This window comes from Myiozetetes cayanensis, unplaced genomic scaffold (assembly GCF_022539395.1).
Source record: "Myiozetetes cayanensis isolate MyiCay16 unplaced genomic scaffold, myiCay2020 scf6-25, whole genome shotgun sequence".
In the NCBI taxonomy this organism is placed as follows: domain Eukaryota; kingdom Metazoa; phylum Chordata; class Aves; order Passeriformes; family Tyrannidae; genus Myiozetetes; species Myiozetetes cayanensis.
Window position 1 is genome coordinate 21,696,597 of NW_026087853.1, and position 13,859 is coordinate 21,710,455.

At 52.9% G+C, this 13,859-nt stretch overlaps 1 protein-coding gene across 1 annotated transcript; it reads right to left on the minus strand.

Annotated features, from left to right (window-relative positions):
- Window positions 1-202: 202 nt before the first annotated feature.
- EIF2B2 (eukaryotic translation initiation factor 2B subunit beta) lies at window positions 203-5,829 on the minus strand. Its single transcript, XM_050335416.1, has 8 exons — window positions 5,652-5,829; window positions 4,970-5,090; window positions 4,281-4,429; window positions 3,428-3,591; window positions 3,049-3,144; window positions 2,051-2,188; window positions 1,368-1,434; window positions 203-685 (listed from the first exon to the last, which is right to left on the minus strand). Exons 1-8 carry the CDS (start codon window positions 5,812-5,814, stop codon window positions 528-530), a joined length of 1,056 nt encoding a protein of 351 aa, XP_050191373.1. The 5' UTR covers window positions 5,815-5,829; the 3' UTR covers window positions 203-527.
- Between the last annotated feature and the right edge of the window lie 8,030 nt (window positions 5,830-13,859).

The following is a 13,859-nucleotide window of genomic DNA, read 5'->3' on the forward strand; positions in this document are numbered from 1 at the left end:
ATAAATCACAGTATAGCCCCACAGAAGTAATTACATACTTAAATATACATTTTGAAGACAGCTGCTGATGTATTCTTATTCCTGTCACGTTTGCATGTGGAAGCACACCATAAAACCTGCTGCTACATCATAGGTGCAGGCAACTCACTACACTGGTAAAACTTCTGCTAGTTAAACAGACAAAATAACTGCATGTGGAAAATGTGCTTAACAGTGAGATCACTGTAAACAGCCTTTATTGCAGCATACTTTGAAGTAACAGCTTAGCTGCCCCAGACTTACACATATGCCTTGCTTCAAAATCAAAGCGGCTTAGCAGCTCCACATGGTTTCTAACACAGCACAGAGATCAAAATCTGTACACGAGCTCTGCCTTCTGCTGCTTTTGGGTAGGAAGGACATTGCTGAGCAAATGCCCCACTGCTTTCCCACAGCAACCTGTCTTTGCAACATACACTTTAATAAGCTGTTGTATCTTTCTAAAGAGAAAGATGGAAAGAGTCTGGAGATTAACGTGCTTCACAGTATTAGAGTTCGTAGTCATCTGGATGGTAGAGCTCACTCATGAGGCGGTAGATGTAAGAAGGTGCATTACCCCCAATGTTAGAAATGAAGAGAGTAATGAGCTCTGGAGGGACATAGTCAAACACTGGGCAGTGAACATTGATCTTTGCCAGGATCTCCCCTGTAAAATGAATAGCACCAATATTAGACAAAGCAACTCAAAGTACATTTAGCCTTCTGCACATCTTCCTGAGCCCTTAAACAAACTGACTACTATGCACATGCCATTCTGAAGTTATTATTTAAAGAAATGCTCACAAAAAAGTGGTGCCAAGCCTGGTATCTTCATTTCAAAAGTCACTGTAACGTAGAAATGGGGCTTTGAAAGAGAGTTTGCTATCTGAAAATAGGCTTGGGTGCTGATGCCTTTCTAAAGATGGTGCTTGTGTGGGAAGCCCATTGCAGAGATACTGGGTTTCAAGAAGTTAACACTTGTAGGAGAGAACGGAAGCTGCCCTCAGTGTTGGGCATCTGCCCTCTCCCACAGAAAACTGGCACCTGCCTGGCATCACTAACACTATCCTGTAATAAAACACTGACTATTTTGGAGCAGAAGCAAAACTGCAAAGACAGTGTTCAACAGAAATCCTTTTTCTGCACTCTCTGCAATAGAAAGTTACTTACAAAATTAGATGGTTTCCAGCACTTTTCTCTGCTAAGGACAATAGGAAAGGATTTTCTGTCCTGAGTTATAGGACAGTCTTACACTTAATTTTTATGTGAGTTATTAAAAAAACAAACAAACAAAAAAACAAACTATAGCCTGAAGCAGCTTGACCAGACATATGAAGAAGAACCAGTACCTTCTGTGAATGGCAGCACTTCCTGCGGTGACACAAACTTGTGGAATGAATCTTCTTCGTTAGGGAACTAAAGAAGAAAGAGTACAGAAAGGTCAGGAAAAAAACAACCTACCCGATTATCCTAGTGAAGACAGGTCCTAGCACTGGGAAGAACTAATGGGAGAGGAAGATGACTTGCCAGGTGATACTACATTTGTTTACAGTAATTACATAGTGTCTATGTCTAGAACCTCTCTAATGTCTACAGGTGAAATGTTTTTCCTTGGAGATTTCAGAGCCTTCTGCAAAGCCCAGGGAACTGGTACAGTGACTTCCTCAGTCTGCAACTTCATCTGACAATATCGAAAAAGTACTGAGTGTAAGAAACAGTTTTGAGCATCTCATTCTACCTCCTCTGCCTTTCAACACTAATGATATAAACTGAAATATGTAGTGGTTGAGGAAAAATAAGTATGGTGATGTCAGTCTCTAGTAGGCAGCAGTCTACATCCTTATACCCAATGCTCCGCTTTGCACATGGGGCAGAAGAGGGAGCTTCAAGGGTGAGGATCTCCTGTCTGAAGTAACAGTGCCAAATGAGGGAGATGGCTCATTTATCAACCTTGACAGACAGTGCTTTCCACCCTGAGCTCCCACAAGTAAAAGCCCCTGCAGGTGTGGTCCTGAAGAGCTGCTGTACTTACCTGTGGTGAAAGCTTGAACATAGGAGCACACACGATGAGCGGAGTGGAGTGGTGTTTAGCTGCCAGTGCCAGAGTGTGTGTCCCACTCACAGCAATCAGGGCACCATTGGCCAGGATTGTCTTTGTACCAATGATGACCTTAAAAGGGCAAATCAGCATTAGAAGATAGCATGTTCCACAGCAAAGTGGGGAAGGAATACTTCTTGCCTTGGACCCTGACAGATGAGCTGGAGGAGGAGTGTGTCAGAACAGCCAGCCAGCCAAAGGTTGGAGTTACAGGGCAGCTGGATGCCTGATCTGTTTCATCTGGCACTGGCTCTGCACTGAGATGTTCCTCTCTAACAAGAGTATGACTCCAGCATGGCAAAGCCAGCACAGAGAACTTCAGAGGACAAACGTATGTTCTATTGCAGGGAACACCAAGCAGAAACTGGGCTTTGGTCCCTGTTGTTCTACAAGCCTACTAAGTAAACTTTGTGCAAGTAATTTGACTGCTTGCAGTAAAATGGGAATAATGTAAAGCAGCTTAAAATATATAGACATGAATTAATGTGGCTAGATTTTAATGTTACAAGTACTTTTTTTTTTTTTACTTTGGGGTGCCACATCCTCTCTATAGAAGTACAGAACAGGTCTGTTCAAAGACACACCCTTCACCAGGGTGATTCCCTTCACTAGCCATCTTGTGTTCTATGCCAGGGGGTTCTTCCCTTTGGAAATGCTGCTTTTTGTTCCATCTTCTTTAAAAATTGAGGTTAATTCTTTGAGGTTCTCTTGTAACTGTTCTGCCTGTTAGCCACAAAGCCAGACAAACCTATCACCATGCAGTCCATCATCATACTAACTTAGGGTTCCAGACAATCTCCACCCCAGCTGTAAACAGGGACTATTACAATTCTGAGTCTTCACAAACATATCCATCACTGCTGAGACTTGCATTTAGGAGGCATAAGCACTCAACCTGCCATTAATCCCTCCTCCAATGAAGCCCTCCTTACCTTGTTTACTCGAGACATGACAGCAAAAATAGCTGCATCACTCATGACAGTAGTCTCAATATTCTCTTTAGACAGTCGGACAGCCATTTCGTGGCCCTAAAAAGAGGGAGAATCCAATTGGTCCCTGGGACATACCTCCTGCAGTGCATTTGTCAAGATAGCAGCACTCAATTCTTGTCTGAATTGCAAAAATACCAAGCGATGGAACACAAATACAGCCCTCTGACTGAAGGATGCTGGGTTAGGATAACAAGCTGTCTCCAGCCTCTGAACTGCAAAGGAACTTCCATAATATTCAGCTTGCCTCTAGGGACAAGCTTTTAGTACGAATGCACAGGACAACGTGGTGCCTGGAGAAGACAGCCAGCCCAGGCCTTACCTGGCAGAACGGTGCACACTCTGCCACGATCACCTGGAACTTCCGCTTGCGGGCAGCTTCCTTCAGGAAGGCCTCAACGGTGCGCGAGTAGCCGATGGTCATGATCACCTCGTTGGAGTGGATGTGCTCCAGCGCCTGCATCGCGATGTTATCGGTGGTGCCCTCTGCAACAAAAGGAAGATGTGGGTGGAAAAGCAGCAGTTGTTCTGCTAGGACTGTCGTCACTAGAACCATGTTATGAGCAGTAGTACAGCAGGAGCAGCCTTTCTCCCATTCTTTTTGCCAGGGGAGAGGGACCAAGAAGCTGGCCCTTGAATGCCCCATGCTTCCTAGTTACGCATAGAAATAGTTCTATTGAAACTCTGTCATGAGGGGAGTGACTTACTCCAGATAACCACCATGCCCGTAGCACGTCAACAGTTTTGCAGTTCAATAGCAAGGCAACCTGGGCCTCAGAAGGAGAGTCAAGTCCCTGATCTGTCACAACTATCACAGATAAAGAAAAATGTATCACGCTGCTTTGTGACAAGGGTCAGGTTATATGTGCAAAGGGATTAAGTCCAACCTTGGCATATTTTTTACACTCTTCTTCAGAGGACTTAAGACTTCCCAGAGGACCAAGAGCACAGACCAACAGCCCCCCATGCTATTCCCTCCACAATGTTCCACCCATCTCCCTGTAAAGCAGAGGAGTTAGTTTCTAAGTCCTGGTAGCAGCAGGGCTTCAGTCCCTTAGTTCCTTCAGATGAAGCCTCCCATATCCTTGCTGTTTTCTTTCCACCTAGAGAAGGGGGAAGCATCAGTCCCATCCCATAAGAAGCTCCTCTCAGGAGCAGTTCAGACTCATCCATACCTAGCTCTATCAGCATCTCATTAATAGCTTCAATAACGTTAGCTCTGAGGGAGGGATAAGGGGTCCTGAAATCCTCGCTCAGTCCTCCGGAAGTCAGGAGTTTGTGCAGGGATTCTTGCTGATCACTTTCCTCGCTGCGCCCATGAAGCCTGTGGAGAGAAGCAGTTCTTCAGCCTCACCAAAGAGTGCAGGGCCATGGCCAGGCTGAGCAATGTCCCCACAGCTCAGCACACCTGGATGTGAGGAGACAGGAAGGAAAGCCACACAGAAGAGGCACACCACACCAATAAGCTTCCCTAGCTGTCCAGGCAGAGAGACACTCGAATCTCTGCCAGGAAGTGCTGCCTTAATTCATGTGCAAACACTGCTGTCCACAGATGAGAAGCAGGCTCGAGGCAACTGCTCCAGCAGGATGGACCCTCCCAGGAACAGGAGAGAACCGCCCAAGGTCAGGGCACAGACTGTTCTCATGCACCCACAAGACATACACCAGGTGGTTTCTATAGGGGAAATGTCATCAGCCACACTGGCTTGCCTTTGATGTTAAACTAGCTAAATCCCTCTCTAAGAAAGAGGGGAGAAGGGAGTGATGGAAACTAATGCGGTTTCACAGAATTAACTGAACATGTTGCATGGGAGGGCTGTTCTGGGGTTCTAGAGAGATACTGGCAGCAAGAGGGGCACTTCACCTGCCATACTCCTCACGAATGACCTTCAGTACTCGTCGCACCATGTTGCCCACAGTTGTCTCTGACGGCTGGGCTGCCGTCATCCTCTGGCCCTCTGTTCGGATCAGATCCATGAGCTCCCCTGGAAGAGAGGAGGGCCTTGCTTATCGCTGCCCAGAGCAAACCCACGCGAGCATCACACCAGCGCACCCCCTCAACATCCCAGGGCGAGCGGCTGCTCCGGCACGGGCACCTCAGCGCCGGAAACAGCAAGGAGCCCCTCACAGAGATGCTCGTCCCACGGCGGGTTCTGCAGTGGGAATCGCTTGGACACAATGTGGGCTTAGGGAAGACCATAAGCGGTCATAAGCATTTAGTGAAAGAGGAAACCACGTGCTGCTGGAAAGGTCCGTACTCGGACTGACGCCGCTGGAAAAGCCAGGCAGGAGCGACGCAGCTCCTCAGGCAATGCCGCTCGGGAGCACAGCGGGCTGCGAAGAAGGGCCGCGCGGCGGCACGACAAGCACTGGGAACCCACTGGCCGCTGCCAGCGAGGCTCCAGTTCCTGGGGGTCCAGCATGGGCCCTACCCCGACCTCGCTGCTCCCTCCGCACAGACAGCCGTGACCGGGGCGCCGGGCCCCGCAGCAGCTCCCCCGCCACTGCTCTCCCGCCGCCGGGCCCTGCCGCCACCCGGCCCTCACCGGCCCGGCTCCATCGCCCGTGCCCGACGATCTTGCGCAGCAGCGACAGCGTCTGCCGAGCCGTGTCCTCGGAGCGCGGCCGCTCCCCGCCGCGCCGCAGCCGCGCCGCGAACGCCTCGATCTGCTCCGACAGCTCCGAGCCGCGCTCGGCGGCGCCCGGCATGGCGGCCACCCTTCCGCTTCCGCCTCGCCGCCACCCCATTGGCAGAACTGCCGAGATAGGCCCGCCCCCCGGCGGCGGCCAGCCAATGAGCGGCGGCGCAGCCGTTCCCCGGGAAAGGGGCGGGGCCGGGGCCGCGGCAGCGCCCGCCCGGAGGGGTTTACTTTGGAGCGGGCGGCAGGCGGGGGGTGAGCAGCCAAAGCAAACGGCCTGGGAAAGGCGCAGTTCCTGGCAGTCCAATTGTTCTTGCTGGCAGAGCCAGAACCGGCCCTGGATAAGGCAGGAATGTAGCTCCTTTGTGTCTGGTTCCTGGAGCAATGTGTTCAGGGAACAGGCAGGAGCCACGGAATAATTCTCATTGCGGTATTGCTTTACTCTGTGGCTCAGATCTGTGTCCTGTTGTTTTAGATTAGGAAATCAAAGCAAACTGGCTTATGCTGGAAGCTTTCAGCAGTTGCTTCGTGCAGAGGCCTGTGGGGCCTTGGGTGTTCCTCACATCTTTTTTGTGCTTGTCTGGTTCCTTTAGGACTCACCCTACAGCCAGCTGCCATGCAGCGACTGTTGGGTCCCCAGCAAGATACAGACAGCTGGTGTGCTGGCTCTTCAGGACTTAATACAGGTGATTTGTTGTCCGAAACCTTAGATGGACTGAGAGTCCTTCTAGACCTCTCTCCTCCTCCTCCTTCCTCAAGTGCCCCTGTACTCCTGGAAGCCAGAGTACCCGCCAGCCTGGAAAAGGAAGCTCGCCACATCCCCCCATCACCTGGCAAAAAGCTATGCTTCTGGGTTTGGCTGGATGTGCTTGCAGGGGACTGTGGCCTTGACTGGAATTCAGAATTTCCCTCCATGAAGAGATTGTCTCGTCCTTTGCCCCAGGAGAGTCAGCGGATGATGACAGGGTTTGCCCAGCTATTGGCTGTGCTACGCTGCCTGGGCATGTCCTGGTTCCCTGATGACTTCTCTCCCTCTTCCTTTAAGTGTCTGTTTTCTTCCATCATGTGTAAACCAAAGGCTCCCTGGAGCACAGCCTGCCCAGCTCTGCATCCCCCTTTGCCCCTCTGCACAGCCATGTTGCAGGCAGGGCAGGGCTGCCCGTGCCCATCAGCTGCCTGCTGCTGCCCCTGGCTGTGCCCATGCAGTGCTGTGTGCCAACTGCCTTGGTGAGCAGAAACAGCTCCCACACATGCACCCAGGGACTGGGACACGCAGTGAATTAGCAAAAAAAAAAAATTTGCTTTGGAGCTTTCTTTTGTTTACTTATCTTGCTAGTAAACAGAGCAGTTCTTGGAGATTAGGCAGGATGGAGAAGAGGAAGGGAAACTGGGCCCTGAGGTCATGACCTCCTTGTGGGTGCTGGGCTGTTTACATTCCCTGCTCCAGTCCCAGTAACTATTATGGGACAGTTTCTTCCCATCGCCTTGCCAGGCTGCAGAGCTTTTCCCCTATTTGTGCTGTTCCCTACAGCACTTTCTGCCGGGCACTGCTGCCGCAGCTGGCATAAGACAGCTGGCAGTCTGGTGTCCCTTGAGGGGCAGAGTCCTGTACTTGGTCTGCTGCCTTGTGTTTCATGAATGAAAGCCTCTGAATGGGGATTTCAGGAGCTGTTAGCCCTGCATAGCTGAGCTGAGCCAGAACCTGGGGCTCTCTGGAGAGCTGAAAGGCAGACTCCAGTCTGCTTAGAAGGACCATGGCTACAAGACATCTGGTTGTCATTAGCCAGCAGCTACTGTCAGGACCCAGTTAGACAAGGAGTGCCCAGGAGGACTGAAAATGAAAGTGAGGCGGAGGAGTGGCAGCAAAGGCAGTGCAGGGAGTGTGGGGCAAGTGGAGAAGGCAGCTGGAAAGATGCATGTTGGTGTCCTGGTGTACTCTGCTAAAAACCTTGCTGCCTTGTAGGCTGTTCTGGACACTGTGGCAGAAGCATTTGTGGGGTGTACTTCTGTGGGCAGCTGGAAGGAGTCTCACCTGGTGGTCCACAGCTGCTGAGTGTTTCAGAGCGGGATGCCGCCTCTGCTGCTGCAGCCACAGACACAGCCTCCTCCACAGTGCACCCTCCTTCCCTTCCTGAGTGTACCCAGGACTCTGGGGCAGAGCTGATGGCTTCAGCTTCCCAGCTGGTGCATGAGCAAGCAAGGAGGCTGACACAACTGCAGATGGTGCTGGTGCTGGGGACAAAAGAGCTGAGTAGGGGATGAGCTGGCTGGATGAGCATAGCAGCACGTTTTATGGGCCTGCAGTGGGGCTGAAAACTGTCTCGCCCCCTTGGAGAGGTACCAGCCTACCCAAGACAGAATCCTACTCTGTACCATCAGAGATGGCTGCTGGAGACACTGCTTTCCTCCACCCAGTGAATTCTGCATCCCTGGAGGCTTAGTGTCATCCCCCAAGTGCTTGTGTGAGGGAGGACAAGGCACAGCAGAGGCTGGGTAGAGCCTGGGAGCACTGGAACATCATGTACTGGGAGGCTGTTTGGATTAGAAACTCTCAGCGGGTAAGTGGGATGGATGAAATGCCAGGGAGGGGAATCAGTTTCCTGAACTCTAGTAATTGGACTCGTCTGCAACACCAGGGTAAGCAAAGTGAGCTGCTCACGCTCAGCACAGGCGAAGGGAAGGAGCCAGGAGGGGAGAGCCAGCCGAGCCACGGTCCAGCAGGAGCAACGGTGCAGGCTGTCAGCACAGCATGGACTGTAAAGACCAGATGGGCAATCGGGGAAGAAGCAGCGTTACTACTAGGTGCCTAAGCCACTTGCTGAGCACAAGTGACTGAGTTAAGAATGTCTCACTTCATGGGAGTGGGGGTAAACATGAAGCACAGTCTAAGAAGAAGTATGCACAAAGGTACCTTTGGTGTGACATGATTGCTCTTTGCAAAGTACATGCTCAAACGCCTGAGAAAAAAACAAGTCAAGCCCAAAGCTCTTGCAGCCACTGCTGTAAAGGCAGGAGTGAATGTGCTGAAGGGCTGAGAGAGCCCAAACTAGTGTTTCCAGCATGCTATGGGGGAGAAAGTAGGTCACTTAGTAAGTGAAGGGGATGAAAATGATGAGCTGAACTGAGTGTGGAATGCATGTTTAAAACTCAGGCTTCTAGGAAAAGAAGACAAAACCCCCAAACAAACAGCTGGTGATCAAATGCAGGTACGTGAATAGCTGGAAAGCTGAGCTCTGTGGCTCTGCAGGCGCACGCACACGTTGTCTGAGTCATTGACAGTTTTGGCATGCTTGAAATTCGCATCTGAGGCTGCAGGTACCAGGGCACGTGTTCTGCTGGTCTCTGCTGATGACCCTGGTAACAACTGTCTCCTAAACTGGTCATCCTCTGGAAAGCCTGGCTGCCATAACCGCCTGGGTGGCCAAGAAGAAACAGGCAGGGCTTGCTTTGGGGAATAGCAGGATGGATTTAGTGCCTCAGGTTAGTGAAGGATTTGATGCAGCTTCTTGCTTGGCCGCCCGCGTGTACGTGCGCTTGTCTCTGCCTGGAAAACAGCTGCTGTCTCATCCTCACGTCAGCACAGCACCCACAAGCCGGCCGAGCCCATAGCCAGACCCTTGCAAATACTAATGGAGTCCACAATCCCCATGGAAAATGAGTAGGCGGTTCTGAATTCAGCCTAGGAACCATCTCCCCTGCCAGCAAGTTTGCAATTTGCACCCCACTCCTTTTAGGAGCCTTAAAAATAGAGAGCAAGGCTGGGAAGCAGGAAGGTTTTTCTAGGGCTTGTTGTGGAAGCAGCCCAGGCTGGCCTGCGTCTCGCAGGGAGAGGCATGGGAAGCTGGCGTCCGAATGCCTGCCCTGGATGTGGAGCCTCACTCGTCGGCTCATTCATCTATGGCACTTGCCCAGGTCTCCTCTTGGGATGCAGGCAGCTGGAGGCAGCCAGTTCAAAGGCCAGGCTGGTCAGGAAGAGATGAGGGAAGTGTGGGAAGTTACTGCATGTCATGTAGGAAAATAAGCCCCAACAAGGGATGAGGGAGCGTGATACAGAGCTGGGCGGGAGGTGCTGTCCTCAGCATCACTAGCAGTGTGCTGGGCTTTCATACCCCCAAAATGTGTTGGCTTTGCTCAGCCCCACCAAAGGCACAAGCACTCAGAAAGCTCAGTGACATCGTGCAGGTATTGGCTGTGACTCTGTCACTGCTCAGAGGATAGATATATAGCAGGCTGACTGGGCCACAGAGGAGGTGATGCTGGGGGCCCATCCCTCCAGGCTGGCTTTGGAGAAGTCCCGGAGCAAACCTGGTGCAGCTGCAGGAAGCCAAGCCCTTGGGGTGAGACAAAGTGTGGCCTGGATGCTTTGTGGTCACCAAGGGGGTCCGTGACACCAGCAGTCTGGGCTGCTTCCTGGTCACCAGCCAGCTCTCCGCAGTTCCTCTGCTCACGCGCTCCCGGCACTGCAGCTGGCCCTGGGCTCGCTTTGCTCATTGTCTGCTGCGGGTGATGGCAGCTATTCAGAGGCTGCCAGGTTTCAGGGAAAGGGAGAGATGAGCCACTCCTCCACCCACGTTCTGGGAAAGCCTCTGGGATGAAGCCCTGCCGATGCACACGTTCGTTTCTCAGCTAGGAGAGCGTGCTGTGGAGCCTGTATCCCCCTCTGTCCACACCCCACATCCCTCTTATCAGCAGGCATGATGCTGGGGAGCAGAACTTGGAAGCAGCCCTGGCTGCTGCCCCATCCCACACAATAGTGGAGTCTGCTGCTCCCCGTCTCCTTGCCTGTTTGCCTTCCAGAGCCAGGCAGAGTCTTGCCATCACTATTATTTTGCTTTGTGTCAATATTATGACAGCTAAAAGCAGGAGAACTGCATCCACATGATAAGCAGCCAGAAGCTCTGGGTTGGGTGTGGATCAGGTTCCAGTTTGGCAGGGGAGAAAAGTGCCTGGCAGCCCCTGCCCACTGGCTGGCTGGGCCGGGAGAGCTGGGAGGTGAGGGGCAGCAGCAGAGCAGCAGGCAGTTCATGCCTATGTACCTCTGCTCTCCATTCAGTGCTCACTGCCCTTTTCCCAGGGTAAATGAAACATGATAAATGTGCAGAATATGCTTGCTTCTCTGGTGGAAAAAAAACCTCTATCTGCTTCCTGGGGAGAGAGCTGCTCTGCTCCCACTGGGAGAGTCTCACCCCTCCCGCAGTTACCATACCCTGTGCCTCCCACCCTGTGCAGGTCCAGGGTGTTCCATCCCTGCCAGTGGCGGAAGGTCACACACACTACTACACCAGTCTGTCCTGGCCACAGCCTTGTTTTTCCCAAACAGCATTCTGCAGCTGCTGGAGAATAATTCCTGCTGGCTTTCTGGGGTTTGGAGGCTCAGGTCCCACGTGAGGCTTCAGGAGAGGAGCTTGGACAGAACAGGGTGAGCTGTGCTGTGGGTGCTGTGTCACTGTGGACTCTCTGCAGCTCATGTGCAAGGGGCTGTTGTTTTTGCACAGTGACTCTGCTCGCTGTTGGGGCTGCTGACAGAACACTTACCTGTAGGCACCCACGTGTGCTCAGGGTTGCAGTTTGGCTCCTCACCCTGCTCCTGGGTTGTGCTTTCCTGCAAACATCCATAGTCTGGCCAGTCCCTGCCGCATGTGGCTGCCCAGCCCCTGGACACTGAGCACGGGTACCCAGCAGGGTGTGCTCCCTAGTCCCCTCCCCACATCAGGCACAGCTGACTGATGGCTGGGCTGGGAGGTGGCCTGTGGTCATTAACCCTCCCATCCACTTCTGGCATTGCTTTGCTATCTTCCCACAGCTTTGTCCTGGTGGGAAGGCAACTCTGTCCCCTGCCCCAGGCTCAGTCTCATCTCTGAACTAAGCCTGCACTGAAAGTAGAAGTGCAAAGCTGAGCAGTACTGGGTCTGCCAACACTGACCTGTTCCTGGAGCACTGGCTGGATGAGGGCCACGGCTTCCCAGGGCTTGGATTTGGCAATCTCAAGGACCACCTCCTCGGTGGCATTGTTCCTGTCCCCATGGGGGATTTAAGTCATGCCTGGAAGCAGCACCCAGGCTTACCACGGGTTCCCATTGCCCAGGTCCTCTGCCTTGAGTGCTCTCAGGTAGCCCTGGTGCCCATACCATGCCCCTCCGAATCTCTTGTATGACCTAGGCCAGCCCCCAGTGCCGGTGACCCATGGGGACCAAATCCTGCTGTCCCAAGGCACAGGACTGGACTGTCAGGTGCCTGTGGTTTTGGTTGTGGGTCCCCAGGGAGGCTGAACTCCCCTCCCCAGGAATCAAAACAAACACCAGAGTTCCTGCCACGTGCGGCCAGGGCTGACTAAGGCCGGACGCTTCCGTCTGCCGCGGGCAGCAGCGGCCGGGGCTGCGAGCCACCACCATTGGGTGCACGGCACAGCCCATTTCCCCCTATTGTCATCCTCCCCCTCAGCAAACACAGCCCCCTGTGCACCTGGGCTGGGAGAGGCACTGACGCCACTGTGGCCAGCCGCCAGGGATGAGAGATGTGATGCCGAGGGCATCTCGTGGAGTCAGAGCTGCTGCAGCACAGCTCTGAGGAGTCCTTAAGGGCCCAGGTAGGTTGTTTGCAAGTTGTTTCCTTGAGGAGCAGCAGTGACCATCCAGGGGTCACTGGAGAGCCCCGCGTTTCCCAGAAGTCAGCAGCAGTCTCCTGGCAGACAGAGAATTGTCCAGAGGCTAGGGCTGGGGAAGCCCCTGCCAGACCATTCCCATCCTCATTCTCACTCTCAAATGCATCCAGCTCCAAGCATCCAGTCTCAAGCTCATCTGTCTTCCACCTTGCATCCCCACTGCAGAGACACAAGCTGCAGATAATTGATCTGGTTTATCTCAGCATTAGCCATTGGACCAAGCCACTGATAGTAGAGCTTAGGAGAGTCTCTTAGGAGAGATCAGGGCCAGGGAAAGCAATCAAATGAAACAGCAAGGGTGAGACATGGGTGCTGTGGGATAAAGGGTAGGTGCAAGGAGCCCAGTGCCTTGCAACCTTGTGCTGCTTTGACCTCGGGAGTGCATTCACAGTGCAGAACGTAGGTAGCTACTGGAGGGGCTCTTACCCATTGGGGTCAGCCGCAGAGAGGGTGACTGTGCCAGGTGCTGGAGCACAGAGGGTTTGGCACTTCCCTTGACAGAAGCCTAAAGCTTTGATGAGACTGGTTCTCTGAGGGCTTCAGGGGTGATGCAGGAGATCCTTAAGCCTACGGTCAGCTTAAGAGTGACTCAGAGACAAGTTTTTGTTGGGCTCTTTCCACGTGATATGCCAAAGGTGGGATTTTGCAGGGGATAAGATGCCCACAAAGGGATTTTGATGCTGAAATGGGGCTGTTTTATGGAAAAGGTGACTCAGAGGGACCTCACCTGCAATGCACAGGGTGAGGTTTTGCAGGGGAGAGCAGCTGCCTGCTCTGGGCTCCTTCAGTGGTCATGGGCAGCCAGGGGTCTTGCTCTTGCCCCTTACCCAGAAGATGTAGGCAGCATGGAGGTGACCCTGTTCCCTGGCAGGGATGTGCCATGGCATGCTTGCAGCTGGGTGCCAGGACTGGCCTTCCCCACGGGCACCCAAGGTTCACTGGCAGCAAGGAGCCACAGCAAGCTCTGTGAGCAGGGCAGGGAGGTGGCACAGACAGGCAGTGGCATATTCAAGGCAATGCTCTCATCCAGCAGCCATCGCATGGGGCTCACTGCAGGGGAGGCATCTGCTCTTTAAGGAAATGTCTCTATTTGCCTTACGTCCCTGGCTGTCCCTTGAGCCTCCTCTGTCCCTTGTTCCCAAAGTGCGTAACGCTGCTCCCCAGAGCCGGGTGGGAGGCGGTGTGAGGGACATGCCGGGACATTTATAGCATCAACCTCCAGCTCTATCCTGCAGCTGGGGAGGGGCAGGTTTGGCCCCAGGGACGGAGCATGGTGGAGGGGAAAGCAAGCAATTGTGGCCCTAGCCAGCTGGATGTTTCTCCCATAGGCAGGAGGATGTTGCTGGTCACAGGTTACCAGTGTCCAAATATTATTTCTCTTCTCCTGTCTCTGTTCCATGCTGCCTAGAAAGTGGATGCTCATCCCAGGAATGTAAACTCTGCCCAAGGCCTCT

Excerpts from the sequence above, each read along its gene's own strand:
- EIF2B2 (XM_050335416.1), bottom strand. The coding sequence starts at position 5,814 with ATGCCGGGCGCCGCCGAGCGCGGCTCGGAGCTGTCGGAGCAGATCGAG. Across the intron at positions 3,592-4,280 it reads TGAGATGCTGATAGAGCTAG|AGGGCACCACCGATAACATC; the intron begins GTATGGATGAGT and ends CTTTTGTTGCAG. Across the intron at positions 1,435-2,050 it reads TGTTCAAGCTTTCACCACAG|TTCCCTAACGAAGAAGATTC; the intron begins GTAAGTACAGCA and ends TTTCTTCTTTAG.